Raw genomic sequence first — 14,936 nt, forward strand, 5'->3', positions numbered from 1 at the left:
TCATGGATCATACATCCTCATTTTGATTCGAACTGAAGTAACACCCCATACTTACCCCACCTGCTAACCATACATATTTTCACTGCTTGGAGACAATTACTGTCTTGTTTAACTTCTAAAATTAAATGTTTATCTCCAACTATGAACAGAGATGAACCTGAATTTACTACCATCATTGCCTCAGACACCTGCTGCCCGTTCCATTTGGTATCCATATCTATAACACAGCTGGTTCTCCTAGTTCTGCATGATTGGGTCTTCATTTCACTATAGCTATGAATGTGGATCTTAGAGGACTTTAGTCCTTATCCCTTATTACCTATGCCAAAGAAGTCAGACAATAGCCAAGGCCAAGCCTAATTCAGAAGAAGCCTTTCACCAATATTTCATAAACAACTTCCCAGGTGCCCTGACACGAGTAGCACCCGTTCCTCTAATCATCCACATCCATTTGATAAGCAATGGGAGAAATTCAAGAAACAATACCAGGGGAGCCTACCACTGTATCAGTATTTCCAAAGCCACGGTTCCTGATCTGGCCCTCGATGAGTGCTTTTCTCCTTTCTTCCTGCAATTCCCCCCTCAACTCCCCCCCTCCCCACTTCTTCGGACGCTTTTGGTCTTATCAGTAAAATTTTAAGTCTCTGTGCAATGTTAACCCTGGAGCTTACCTTCAACATACAAGCAGTAAAATGAAAGAACCTGTGTTAGATAAATATGTCATGCCTTAACTATTCATAAATTCTAGATTTTATATAACAAATAAGGAAAAATAGTCATCTTTTCCTTCCCCCACCTATAGTCTTACTTACAGCAAATGAATAAATGGAATTCATGATCTGGAGACACAAGTGTTTAATGAGCTACTCTAATCCAATTAGCTCTATAGAAAGAAGCAAAAAAAGGCATAAAATTGTTCATTCAGTCTTCTGACAATATGCTATATAAATGGGGGTAAGAGAGCAGTCAGCCAGGATTTCTGCTCATTCTGAGGTCACTGTGTATTCTAATGTGGACCTGCTTATAATTACTAACACAGCTCCCTGTTTAATCCAACTCCCCCGGCTCCCTTTTATGTTATGTATCAGAGCCGAGTCATGTGAAATATAGTAATACAACTTCACTGGCTAAGGCTTTTGCTGGATAATCATAAATGTCTTACTAAATGTTTCAAAGGGTACCACTTGAAAGTTTAATTGTAAATTCCACACAGAGTTTCAATTATTGGTGCCACTATCAAAAAAGCACTGAAAAATTAGATTCTGATTTTTAAGAGTATGTCTGTAATGATAATTCAAGATAATTAACTCAATACATCTAACAAATAAAATGAGTTGGCAAACATTGGGGTTCCAGAATTAAAGTATATTCCTGCTTGGAACTGTTCTTAATCTATTCGCTTCAAAAGATAATGGAAGCTTCTCAAAACAAAAGTGTCCAGAAGGCATTATGACTAACATCCACCCTTCAATGTGCTCCAAATTGGACATTTTAAACGCCAAATCTACATAAGATTTATAATGGAATCTCTGCTCAACAACACAGCATAGTAGGAGGCATAATGGGCCATCTAAAGAACAAACACAATATTAGGAATTTATATTTGCTGGTGTTCATACCATTCACATTAGCTACTGAATACATTTTCTTCAATCATACAATCACCCTGCCCTTGTACTAAAATCTGTTGGGTTCTTACTTCTTGATGCATCACAACTAAACTTTTCTGCAAACCACGGTATCTAAATGTACCATTTACTCCATCAAGGTAGTGTTCTCATTCTCTCTTACCTGAGTCACGATTCGAAATCCAATTTGTACTCCTCTTCCATTTACCTAAATGCTTCCTAGGCTTTACACGATGACCCCTCTCCTTTACCACTTAACTATTCCATTCTCCATTAAGATCTGCCCCTTCTCAACTATTCCTACTATCGTTTGAAGCACAGCATTTAGACTCAAATAGATACTGCTCTATATATTTTTTCCAATTATTTCCTCTCTTTTCCTATCCTCACATGGACTCTTAAAAAGAGCAACCACTTCTTATGATTACTCTTACCTCTGTATTAGATACCAAGTAAATTGTAGATATTATTTATTGATGAATTATTCTAAACTTGTTTCCTACTTCTCATCAAATGATCTCTACGTTATCTATGTATTATTTTTATTCATATTATTTTGAATGCCATAGAGAATATAATTAAATAATATATATCAGATAATAACATATAATATTATAAAGAGAAACCCAAGCTAAAGTTTGATAACAGATTATGCTTTCTGCTATTCAAGGAATGCCCAACCCACATGACCTCCTCCACAAAGGCGGCTACTAGCTGACAGCAGTTTGGCTGCAGATGGCTCACTGCAGTTGACATCTTTATGCATATTAATGCACAATTTATTTTGGATAAAAACTAGACACTAGCATTCCTCAGAACTGTGATGACATGCTCAGCGACTTGATGAAACTGTTTTATTTATGACAATCCATCCAGAATTTGAATGGATACCTTCCGAAACTGTGTGGATTACAATTTCTGCAGCATAATTCAGAAACCATTAACAAACTTTGTGAAATGTAACCTAAATCTGCATTTTTTCTTCATAAAGCATAGTAATGTTCACCAAAGGCTAGAAATAACATTTGTTAAATCTTCACAAAATAGGGTCAAATGATAAAAGCATATCTGAGTATGTGTCAGTGCAGTCCAACCAAAAAAAATGCCACTTTAATCAATTTACAAAATAATTACAGTACAAAGACATGAAAATATTATTTGTATTTTACTACAGCAACACAGAAGACCCCAAATCAGTAAACTGAACTTACATGTATATTAACACTTCTGACTGCCTCTCACATGGTGAATTAAAACTTTTATATCTCAAATGATTAACACGCCTTGAGCTACCTACCACACAATTTTGTAGCCTGCGATCCAATAGTTTCAATTAGGCAATGTTCGTGCAATTATTTAAACAACTTATTGATTGTCCTATTATTTCACTTAAAAGTGAAAAAAATTACATTAGTGAAAAGACTCAAAGGGCTCATAAACTTTGTGAACTCATTATATATGCTGAAATTTAAATATCTTTAATTTGATCAGATAGTAATTGGAATTAAGATAATCATTTGTATGTTAACTTGGAAAGGAAAGAAGTGCTTTTAAAAATACATATATGAGGGACTTCCCTGGCAGTCCATTGGTTAAGACTGTGCTCCCACTACACGGACCTTGTGTAAAAATACAGTTTCATAAGGGATTTTAGCCTCTTTCAGCTTTCTGTGAATGGGAGCCCCCTATAATTTATTCAAATCTTAAATAGTTTTATGTATGTGCATTTTCAAGAATGTATTTAAGGAAAATCTGACTTTAAAATTACACTTAATCAGCTTTACATTATTTTCACCTTTTTTTCCACAAATCCTAGCCACATTTTTCATTACCATTGATTTCCTTCTGGCCATTTTTTTAAATCCTTCCTCTTTCAAGTTAAAAAACACACAGATCTACATATTAAAATTTTTCCCGACAAATACAATTATAGTTACATGTTCACATGATGAAGCCTGCCACTGACTTCTTTGAATTCTTTTACCCAAGTAGAAATCTGATCTGAAGATTTGTTTGATGAATTCTACTGAAGTTTGATTTTCCTGAATAAATGATAGAAATGTCATATTTGTTTTGCCAACTGATTTAAAAATTTTTATTTTTGATTAGATAGAAGAAAAGAATGGAAAGGTAGTTTATTGTTTTATATTCACGTAAGAATGTATCTCATCTATATGGTGTTTATTATTTTCTATTTTACAAACAAGACTCCATCTGCATTTGCTAAATTATTGACTCTCCCTCTAAACTCTGAGTTCTATTCTTAACAGTGAGCAAAGTTATCAACTTCATTATGTCTATTTTCAAAATCTAACAGAGTGGCTGGCTCATCGTAGGAGCTCATGGCTTTCTAAAGAACAAAAAAGAGCTCAGCAATATAAATAAGGCTTTGGTTTGAGCAAGAGTGAGTAGAAAGGTATAAAGTCAGTGCTCTTACACCTCAATTTTTTACACTAAATTTCAAAAATAAACTCCTGCCAAGAAGGTTAATTTCTTTTTTTTTAATTGAAGTATAGTTGATTTACAATGTTGTTAGTTTCAGGTGTTCAGCAAACTGACTGAGATATACTGATATAGATACATATTAGATATATATGTATACACACATATATATATTCTTTTTCAGATTCTTTTCCATTATAGGTTATTACAAGATATTAAATACAGTTCCCTGTGCTATACAGTAGATCCTTGTTGTTTATCTATTTTATATATAGTAGTGTGCACCTGTTAACCCCCAATTCTCAATTTATCCTTCTCCCCACCTTTCCCTTTCGGTAATCATAAGCATGTTCTCTATGTCTGTGAGTCTCAAGAAGGTTGATTTCTTATAACTTTAAGAATATGTAAAATTCTCTCTCTCTCTCTCTCTCTCTCTCTCTCTCTCTCTCTCTCTCACACACACACACACACACACACACACTTTCTGTAATCTAGAAATGGCTGGTTTAAAATCAATGTGCTCTCCTATTTAAAAATGTTGCTAAATTTAGATCTAGCTTCTTGTATGAGATTCATTGCTAAGTAATTCTGTGACCTTGCAAATTCTTACCCTCGGTTTCCCAGTGACAAACGGAGTTAACAATGATGGCAACATCCCTACTTACTAGAATTTTTATACAGATTAATAACAAATACAAATATTTATTCCTGTCAATTTCAAAGCACTTCCACTTATACTGCCAAATGTAATTTTTAGTATATGACAAGTCTCACAAATTAGAAAAATAAATACTCAGAAAAGTTAAAATGACCTGACCAAATTACAGTAAGAGTAAAGTAAGAAGACAGGCAAGAAACATTGTCTATAGTGAAGTTACTGCTTCTTTATCAAAGGTAACTAGAACTACTGTTGATTGAATTCAGAGGAATATCAGCAAGAGTATTTATGTGTAAAGGGCAGAGCTAGGACTACAACCCAGATCTTTATATGCCTTACTGATGCTTTCGATATTGTCATTACTTTAAGGAAGATATATAAACTTCTAATAGATTATTTACATCTTTGCCTTCAATGTAGTACTTTTGAAATGTTTGTAAGTAAGAGCCCAGTTTCACCTAAGCTAATTAAGATATGGAACAGTGGCGAGTGTTAGGTATGTGTGATTTCTCCAGGGATGTGAACAATGAGCAAGTTAACCCATCACTGTATTAAGTTTACTGATCCAATAAATGATTCTGTTAGTTGTGGGTATCTGCTTTCACAGCAGAACATCTGTTCTTACTAAGCTATACAGATCATCATACTAGCTGCAATAATATGTAGCAACACTTAGTAGACATTACAAAAAGCTGGATATGCAGAAAGACACCTGAAACATCTAGTTATTTAAAAGCTGAAAGTGGAAAAAAGCTTTGGTTCTAATGATTAAACTTATGGGTAGAGCATGAGGAATACATATTTATTTTATAGGTGCAACATCCAAGTAATGAGGAAAATGCTGCAAACTAGACCTCATGGAAAATGAAAGCTAAACAAACATGGCATTCGTGAACACATTTAAGTAATAAGGATTTTTAAATGATTATTTCTAGTCCTCTAAATTCATGAGAAAATTATTTTAAATAAATTTTGTTATACTCAGGGTATTTTTGTTTTAAATACTATGAAGGATACCTAAGGATTATTAGAGAATAACAAAACAAACAAAACAAACCCAGAATATTCTTTGTCTTCTAAAAACTTTATGTTTAGAATCAAGGGACTTTATTTCTCTTTACTGGGTTCATTTAAAATTGTGCCAGTTAAAGTATACATGCCTGTGACAAGCAAAGAACAAATGAAAAAACTGACCAAATCTGGCATTACAGGCATAAGGCATTTCAAATCATTACTGTTATCTAGAACCAAAAATTCCTGACATTTCACCAAGTAGAATGCCAAAGCTAAAGATGTGAAAATCGAGACTCTAATTTACCCATTCCTTCATATCATATAAATTGTTTAATCAGTCATGTGATGAATGAGAATTTTTTAAATTACTCAAGTGTTAATTATAAGATGAATTTCCAAATACCGTATGCTAACACATATATACGGAATCTAAAAAAAAAAAAAAAAAAAAAATGGTTCTGATGAACCTAGGGGCAGAAGAGGAATAATGACGCAGATGTAGAGAATGGACTTGAGGACACGGGGAGGGGCAACGGTAAGCTGGGACGAAGTGCGAGAGTGGCATGGACACACATACACTACCAAATGTAAAACAGACAGCTAGTGGGGAGCAGCTGCATAGCACACGGAGATCGGCTCGGTGCTTCGTGACCACCTCGACAGGTGGGATAGGGAGGGTGGGAGGGAGACGCAAGAGGGAAGAGATATGGGGATATATGTATACGTATGGCTGATTCATTTTGTTATACAGCAGAAACTAACACACCATTGTAAAGCAATTATACTCCAATAAAGATGTTTAAAAAATAATAATAATAATAAAGCAAAGGAAAATTTAAAAAAAACAAACAAGCAAAAAAAAAAAAGAAAAAACGAATTTCCAAGGTTAAAAAAATAGCACAAAGGGCTTCCCTGGTGGCGCAGTGGTTGACGGTCCGCCTGCCGACGCAGGGGACACAGGTTCGTGCCCCGGTCCGGGAAGATCCCACATGCCGCAGAGCAGCTGGGCCCATGAGCCATGGCCGCTGAGCCTGTGCGTCCGGAGCCTGTGCTCCGCAACGGGAGAGGCCACAACAGTGAGAGGCCCGTGTACCGCAAAAAAAAAAAAAAATAGCACAAAAAGGTTTGACATTAAAAGTAAAAGCCTCTCTCTCAGGCACCAAGCTTGCATCTTCAGAATCAATCAGTGTTAACTTTTACTGTGACTTTTTCTAGTGGCTGCCATTATAACATCAAATAATAAGTTTTGATTTATAAATTTAAGATACTATGTATTTTCACCTTCTATAAAAGCAACATTTTTTCAAAAAACAACCTTATATTATCATCTGTTTTAGGGTTGTCTTAAGCAATATCCAAGAAATTATATTTGATGTATTAATTAAATATTTTAACACACAGTTAAATGATGTATAACTTTTTCAGTTTGATTTGTGTACCATCTAATATTATCTCACATTCCACTAGTATTATGCAATCACATTTTGGAAAAAAATGACTTAATGTCTTTTTTAGCTTTCTTCATTTCTGGGGCATAATCAGCTACTCCATCCCACTCTTTTCATTTTCCATTTTAACAGAGGAACTCCTACAGTGATTGTGATATATACATACATACACCTACATACACATTTATACATATATACATACACTTATAGAGTGCCAATGATTTTTATGGACCCTTAAGTGTGAAAAAAAAATTCTTAAGCTGCCCTCACACTCCCTCTTGATCTCCTGCCTGGACAGAGGATTCATCTAATCACCATCTCTACAAATTTAAAGAAATTGGTCCCTCTCGGCTGTCTTCTGTGTTGACACCTGCCTGATTTCTCATCTTTTTGTAGATGCTAATTTTTTTCTCTGTGGAAGTCTTCCAACTTTTCTCCTTACCCTTGGAAATCAGATTATTTCACCAGGATGTATCTATCAGATGTTTTACTAATGTTGCTTGATCCATTGGTGGATCAAAATCTGAAGGCTTACATCTTCTTTCTTCTAGAGCCTGACTCCATAGCCTTGATTCATTTCTTTCTGGAACTCCTATTAGAGCTCTTAGATATAATTTCCATGGTTTTTAATATTTCTCTTAAAGCCTCAGAACTCCCAGAGTCCCAAGGGAGCCCCAGAATTTCAGATGACCACACCCTCAAAATGTCTACAACTCCATGGACAAGAGTTTAGAAAGAGCTCCCTATGCTGGAGTAAAATGCTCATTCCCCAGCCTCCACATCACCACAGGAAGGAGTAAAGAGAGGCATCACAGAACTGTGCACATTCCTGGGTACAGTCCCACTCTTTCCTTTCTTAACCCCCCTCGAGCTCCCAGCCTCAGAACTATACAAATTAGACCTTTAGTCACCACTAAAAATTCCAGATTCCTGAGTCATCCCTCAACTCCCAGACTCCAATCCCCCAATTAGAGGGAGTGAGAGGACCCTACCACCACATCACCAACCCTCCCTTGGTCTGTGCTATAACCTTCTACTTCATTTTTCTCCATAACACTTATTACCATCTGTCATACTATACGTTTTATTTATTTGCCACTCTTACTAGAATACATGTCGCACGAGGGAAGAATTTTTGGCTACTTTGTTCACTTTTACAACTAGCACAGTCCAGAAAAGTGCCTGAAACATAGTAGGTGCTCAGTTAAATAGCTGGATAATTTGCTCTACAAGCTGGGAAAATTCTGGGTCTTGCTTTTCCAGAACATCAACCAGGCCCATTTTTACCCTCAATCAGCCCACTGAAATTTGAGTGTACTAATTATTGATGAAATACCCTCTCTTAAGTATTTCTCAGGAATAATAAGAATTTTATAAGTTCTTTATATTTCCTGAATGGACTCCTTCCTGTGAGGTCAGGTGTTTTGTTTTGTCTTTCACTAGTTTATCCATGTCCTTCATGTGATATTATTGCTAAAATGTCAAGTGACTCTCTTCAAACCATTCATTTACAGTGAATGTCTCCATTATTTAGAATGGGTAATCAACAGAGGTTTTTCTGTATTTCTTGACAGTTCTGCTTCCCCATTAGTCCTCTTCTTTGAATAAGAGGAAGTAGGATGGCAGAGGGTCAGTGTCCAAAGTAAGGACAGCTTTACTAGGAGGGTAACAGATTTAGTAAATTTGACTCCTTAAGTGTTTTGTTTGTTTCCTCCTTTAAATCACTCTGTTGTGGGAGAGGAGCATTACTTCTTCTCATTTTCTTTCGAAAGCCCTACTTTTCTCATGAGGGCCCTTCCTCAGGCAGTTCATCCCTTCATTTGGAGAATTCTTTGGCTTTAGCCTAAGCAGAAGAAAATAAAGCCTCTTCTACCTGCTGTCTTCCACCAGAGATTAGGAAAGAGTCCACTTGTCCTGTTTGTTCCTCCTGTAGTTCTGTAATTTATTACTTGATCACTACCTACGACCCACTGTTGCTGTCTGTATTTGTGGGCGCTAAGCTCAGAGCTTCACTGAGGCTCCATAAGGAAGCCACCTGACAGTGGTTTCTTTAGCTCTGTTTCTGTCACCACTTTTCCATCTACTTTCTATCTTCTAGGAATTCTTCAACCTGCCAATTTATGTTATTGGTGGTCTTTCCCATTTTTTCGAACTACTACACTTTTTTTTAATGAGTACTTTTTATTATTGTTTTTACTTATTCATTTATTTTTTAACTGAGGTATACAGAACTACTATACTTTCAATCTTTTTAAACTGGGACCTCTAGAGAGGAGGTGAACGCATGTGTGCTCAGTCCTCCTTTTTAAAAAGGACCGTGTTGCTGTCTCTGCTTAGAATTTGGGGTGACAAATCACCTTTGTGCTAAAACAGCAAGCAACTAAAAAGAGAATATTCCTTTTTCTAAAAGTTCTTTCTGCTACTCCATCATCAGGAATGTCTTACTGGCTTTCTTTCTCCACAAATTCCAGCCTCCTAACATTTGGCATATCTCTACTTTTCTTAACAGATTTTTCCCCCTCAGTTTCTCCTACTAGAAGTAGCAGGCTGATCCACCTAAAAGAGGTGGCCAGTTAAGTCATTTTGCCAACCTAAAAAACTTCAGTCATTTTTTGTTTGTTCTTTAAAAAGTTGCGAGAGTGTATATGGAAGTCTAAGTGTGTTTGTTTTTCATTTTTATTTTTTAGCTCCTGAGAGATGGCCATGTTTTTGTTAAATAAAACATCTAGCTTCAGCTAAGATTAATATATGGGCCATCATGATCGAAATAATATGAGGAAAAAAAAACACCCACCTAAACCCACTTTTATCACTAACATTTAGTTCATTATTAACAGTCTAAAAAATGACAAGTCATTTCATATATTACAAAATTTCCTAAGAACCAGGAGAATTATCACACATTAGGAATAAGTCTTTCAATCTCTCCTTAAACCTACCTGGTCCCAGCCTAGATATCAAAAGAGATAAAGTAAATCAACAACAACAAGAAACACTGTAGTTACTAACTGTAAAGCAAATGTTCAGTTTCTGTGTCAGAACGCAAACCCAAAGAGGGAACCTGTATTGCTGAGATTAACTCCATTAACGTACTAGCGAGAAGAGATACAACTATAAACTCCTCTTAGCAAGAAGAGATACAGCTATAAAGTCTAGGCTTGGAGACAGTGGATTCTTAAGGTTTATCTGAACGGCACACATCTTGACAACTACCAGAGAGGACACTTAAACATCATCCCCTTCACACAAATATTTGAGTTATCTAAGGTATGAGTGTGTTTGTTTGTATATGTATGTGTACGTGTGTGTATATGTGTGTCAGGTGGGCAGAGGTGGGAGAGAGCTGGCCAATTTAGTTAAGGAAGTAAAAGTCCCCTTTCCTAAAGCTTGTGTCTGGGTGTTGACACCTCTCCAGTCCTTCTCCTCAGATCTAGTAGTCATTTAAGAGCCAGGATGTTCAAAGCAAATATAGTCATAATTCTGCTTTGGTGACAAAAATATATCAGAGAAATTCTCCTGATCTTTTCAAGGAGAGATACAAGAGACCAGGATTTTATTTTTATTTTTATTTTATTTTTACCCAATAGTCTGTAAAAGTAATAATATAGAGAATAACTTACATATAACTCAAACTTGAAAATAATAAATTCATGTAAATTAAAGTAGTATAGAATGTCTAGTCTCTGGCGCTGTCCTGCATGGTAAAACTGTTTACTCAATCTGAGTATTTTTGGACAATTTGACCCATAAGATTACATTTTTCCTTATAGGGAAAAAAATGAGAATTAAAATGAAATGTTACAATTAATACTGTAGATCAAATGGCTCTTGATTGCTATCTCAGAACCCAACAACTTATGATATTGTATCTATGCAGAAAACAATTTGACAGTAAGCTGTCAAAGTCAACTCTGTTTAAAATATTAAGATTATCTATGACATCATATTACAACTTCAAAAGAACTTCATATATTGAAAAATACCTTCTCATACAAATGTTCAGCTAATCCTCCTAAAAACCCAATGTGTTTAACAGAGAACATGTTATTTCCATTGTTTATATGGTATCACTGTTACAGAAAGTGTAAATGACTTGCCCAAGCTCATCTCCTCAATAACGGGGATGCTTTTTTTTTAGCCATTGAGACCCTCTAACTGCCGCCCCCACATTCCCAACTCCTGTCAAGTGTGTCCAAATTCTTATCATTCTTCACATTCCCAGCTCAAATACTTCTATCTCCATGAAGATAGCTGTCATACCCCCCAAAGATAGTGATGACTTCTTTGTTTGATCTCATAGCACTTTCTCTCTTCTTACCACGAGTAAATGGATTTGGAATCAGAAGATTTAGTTTGGGTTCTGGTTATTTACTATCAGGATGATCCTAACATAGTAACCACTTGAACACCAATTTTCTCCCATAAGAGGAAACAGAATACATGACCATAGAATTATTTGGAAATTTAATTTTGATAAAACAAATAAGAAGGAACTATGTGAACTGTAAAGACCTATACAAAGTTACTTTTCATATATATCTATTTTTTCCTTTCTTATTTACAACTTTTATTTCCCCAGTTTTCTGGTAGAAGGAAGACTCCACATCTAACACATACTTGATTCTATCAAAGTACTTGATGGTGCTTCGCAACCTGGCATTTGATACACATTTGTAAAATGAATGAAGGATTGAAGGTATGACTACATTAAACAAGGTAAGTTTCATAAAGGAGAATGCTCACTGCTACCGACTAAATGTGGAAGACCTAAATCTGACTTAAACTTTTCTCCAATCTCATTGAGCATTTCTTCGCCACCACTTCAGGCAACCTAGATTTATGCCTGATTCCCTAAATATACCCTGTATTATTCTGGCTCTAGGTCTTAGGCTAAATCATTACCCCCTTTCATGTTCTTTATCTGTTGAAATAATATCCATCACTATATACCTAGCACAAATGCCATTTTCTCCATGAAGCTTTCCTTATCTCACCCACTGGAAATGGCACTTCCTACTTGGAAGTTCATAATGTTTGCTCATGTCTGTCACAGCTTTTATCATTTGACCACATATTTCCTTGTGTGTGTATGATCTAAGCTAGTACATTTGGATCATGTTAAGATCAGCATTATGCTTTACTTATCTTTATAGCCTACCAAACGTGTAGTAAAATGTCTTCCACATTGTAGGTACTCAAATAATATATGTGGCTTGAAGGTCCAACTACAGGTTTCTGCCTTATAAATTGCCACAAAAACATGACAAACATTTTATAAAAAGATCATCTACTGTTTGAAGTCATTATTACTACACATTCCTATCAAGATGGTATACGATGAACAGAAACACATCTTTATCAGAATTTTTATATATATGTACACACACACACATATATATACAAACACACAATATGGAATATTACTCAGCTGTAAGAAAGAATGAAATTTTGCCATTTGCAACAACATGGATGGACTTGGAGGGCACTATGCTAAGTGAAATAAGTCAGACAGAGAAAGACAAATACTGTATGATATCACTTATACATGGAATCTAAAAAATACAAGAAACTAGGGGCTACAACAAAAAAGAAGCAGACACACAGATGTAGAGAACAAGCTAGTGGTTACCAGTGGGGAGAAAAAAGGGGAAAGGGGCAGCATGTGGGTAAGGGATTAAGAGGTACAAAACTATTAAGTATAAAATATGCCACAAGGATATATTGCACAACATGGGGAATACAGCAAATATTTTACAATAACTATAAATAGAATATAACCTTTAAAAATTGTGAATCACTATTGTACACTTGTAACATATTTTATACCTCAACTATACTTCAATAAAAAAATTAAAAGATAAAAAAAGAATGTGGAAAAAAAGTTTAAGATATGGAAAAAAGCTACAAATATATAAACCAACTATTTATAATCTGATTTCCTCCATAACTTAAATGTTCTTATTAATTGCAATTTTATCACTGAAGTATGGCTTATCTAAAAATTTAAAGTACTCAATATGACTTTTGGTAAAAAGAGTAAAAGATACCTTAGCGGAAAACCACAGGTTGACATATTTTAAATGGACATCATTTTCAACTTTCATCACAGTAAGTATCCAAACTAACGTAACAGCTACCAATAATTATCACTGTTGTTTTTATCAGAACATAGATTGCACTTATAACAAGGGTACACAAGTCTCCTCTCTCGCGGATATTTAAATGACATAATCCTTCATTGCCTGCTGCCTTCATTCCTTCTTGTGCATTATGTGCACATAATGCACACACAGCCCACTAACAGCTGTTCTCTAGATGGACTCAGTGGTTTCTGTGCCTTCTCATCGGGTAGGGGCTACTGCATTTCTTTTAAAAATGTATTCTTTCAAACCCTAAGCCCTTTTATTCTCACTTATTTTATATTATTATACCATCTTCACTGTATTATTTCTTAACTCCAGAGAATTTCTAAGTTCTGCAGTTTTATGTTTTCTGTCCCTTCCCCTGAACGTCCCCAAACCTCTACCTATTAAAATGCTATTTTATTCAGGGACTTTAAGCACTCAGCTGACAGTAACTGACCTGCTGAGAATAACTTTTCTATCCTGAACCAGAGTAAACAACCTTGAACTCATGTGTGTCACAACTGGCCCCTTCATGATTCAGTCTGCCAGGAAGGCTTACCCAAAGACTTGGAGTTATAAACTGTCATCCGTCTAAGAAGACACCCATAAAGTTGAACCTGTTCTAATGACTTCATTTCTTTGAAGTGACTTACGCTGTTATGAATGACTCTCAACTAATGAGGGAAGCGTGCTCTCACAGTGTATAGCAAAATCACTGGCAGGAAAAGGGGATGTGCAGTTTGAAAGAACGTATTCAATTTCGTATCAAAATTGTATTTAGAATCTGAAAACACTGTCCACTTTTTTTCGCAGCATAAATAGGATCCCATTTAAGAATATCGTATCAAGAGTATCATGGTAGGTAGGAGCATGAATTTAAAAGCTGAGGTAAAAATTAATATAATGTAATAATAGTGTGGATTTTACCCATAGAATGCAATGAGCAAAGGCTCAGCATCTATCAATCAATTCATACTTCCTTTATGTGCCAAATTTATCAGAAACTGTAGCAATATTTTGGAGAAATATTATTGGAGAAAATGTTGAAAAACTCTAATTTACATTTGGCAGAGAAGAAAAAGAGGAAAGTAGGAAGGAAGGAGGGAAAGAAGAAAAGAACCAGTGCCATCCTACCGTTAACAGCAGTAAACTAAGCACCATTGTGTAAGATGATGATATGGTTTAAGAGCACGAACGTAACGAAAAAATGCACTTACCTCGGTTAAATGAGGATTGGGGTTAAAACCACAGAGGCTACAAACAGTGGTTTGACACTCAGTGCATGTGTTAAAATTGGCCTTTTCTGGAACATTCAACAGAAGTTCAGTGGTATTGCAAAGAGGACAGATGGTTTTGGGGAGGCCTTGTACTGGAGTCTGTGCTGCAGATGGAAAAGTTTGTGGCTGCAGAGGTTTCCCTGTTTGGCTTACTGGTTTTGTAGATTGTTGAGGAGGGGGCTTTGCTGGGCCAGGCTGCTGAGGAGGAGGCTTCATTGGGCCAGGCTGTTGAGCTGGAGTCTTGCCTGGCCCAGGCTGCTGGACCTGAGGTTTCACTGGCCCAACCTGCTGAGCTGCAGTCTTTGCAGGCCCAGGAGGCTGAGCTGGAGTCTTTGCAGGCCCAG

General features: G+C 35.9%; 1 protein-coding gene across 1 annotated transcript in view; it reads right to left on the reverse strand.

The window, feature by feature from the left end:
- Positions 1–14,936, reverse strand: part of PCLO (piccolo presynaptic cytomatrix protein) — a 364,389-nt gene that overhangs the window by 342,380 nt on the left and 7,073 nt on the right. The window contains 1 exon segment of the mRNA XM_029232881.1: positions 14,533–14,936. This exon segment is cut by the window's right edge and continues 956 nt beyond it. Within this exon segment, the coding sequence (XP_029088714.1) occupies positions 14,533–14,936 (404 nt within the window).

This window comes from Monodon monoceros, unplaced genomic scaffold (genome assembly GCF_005190385.1).
Source record: "Monodon monoceros isolate NGI ecotype Baffin Bay Population unplaced genomic scaffold, NGI_Narwhal_1 Super_Scaffold_2, whole genome shotgun sequence".
Taxonomy (NCBI): Eukaryota; Metazoa; Chordata; class Mammalia; order Artiodactyla; family Monodontidae; genus Monodon; species Monodon monoceros.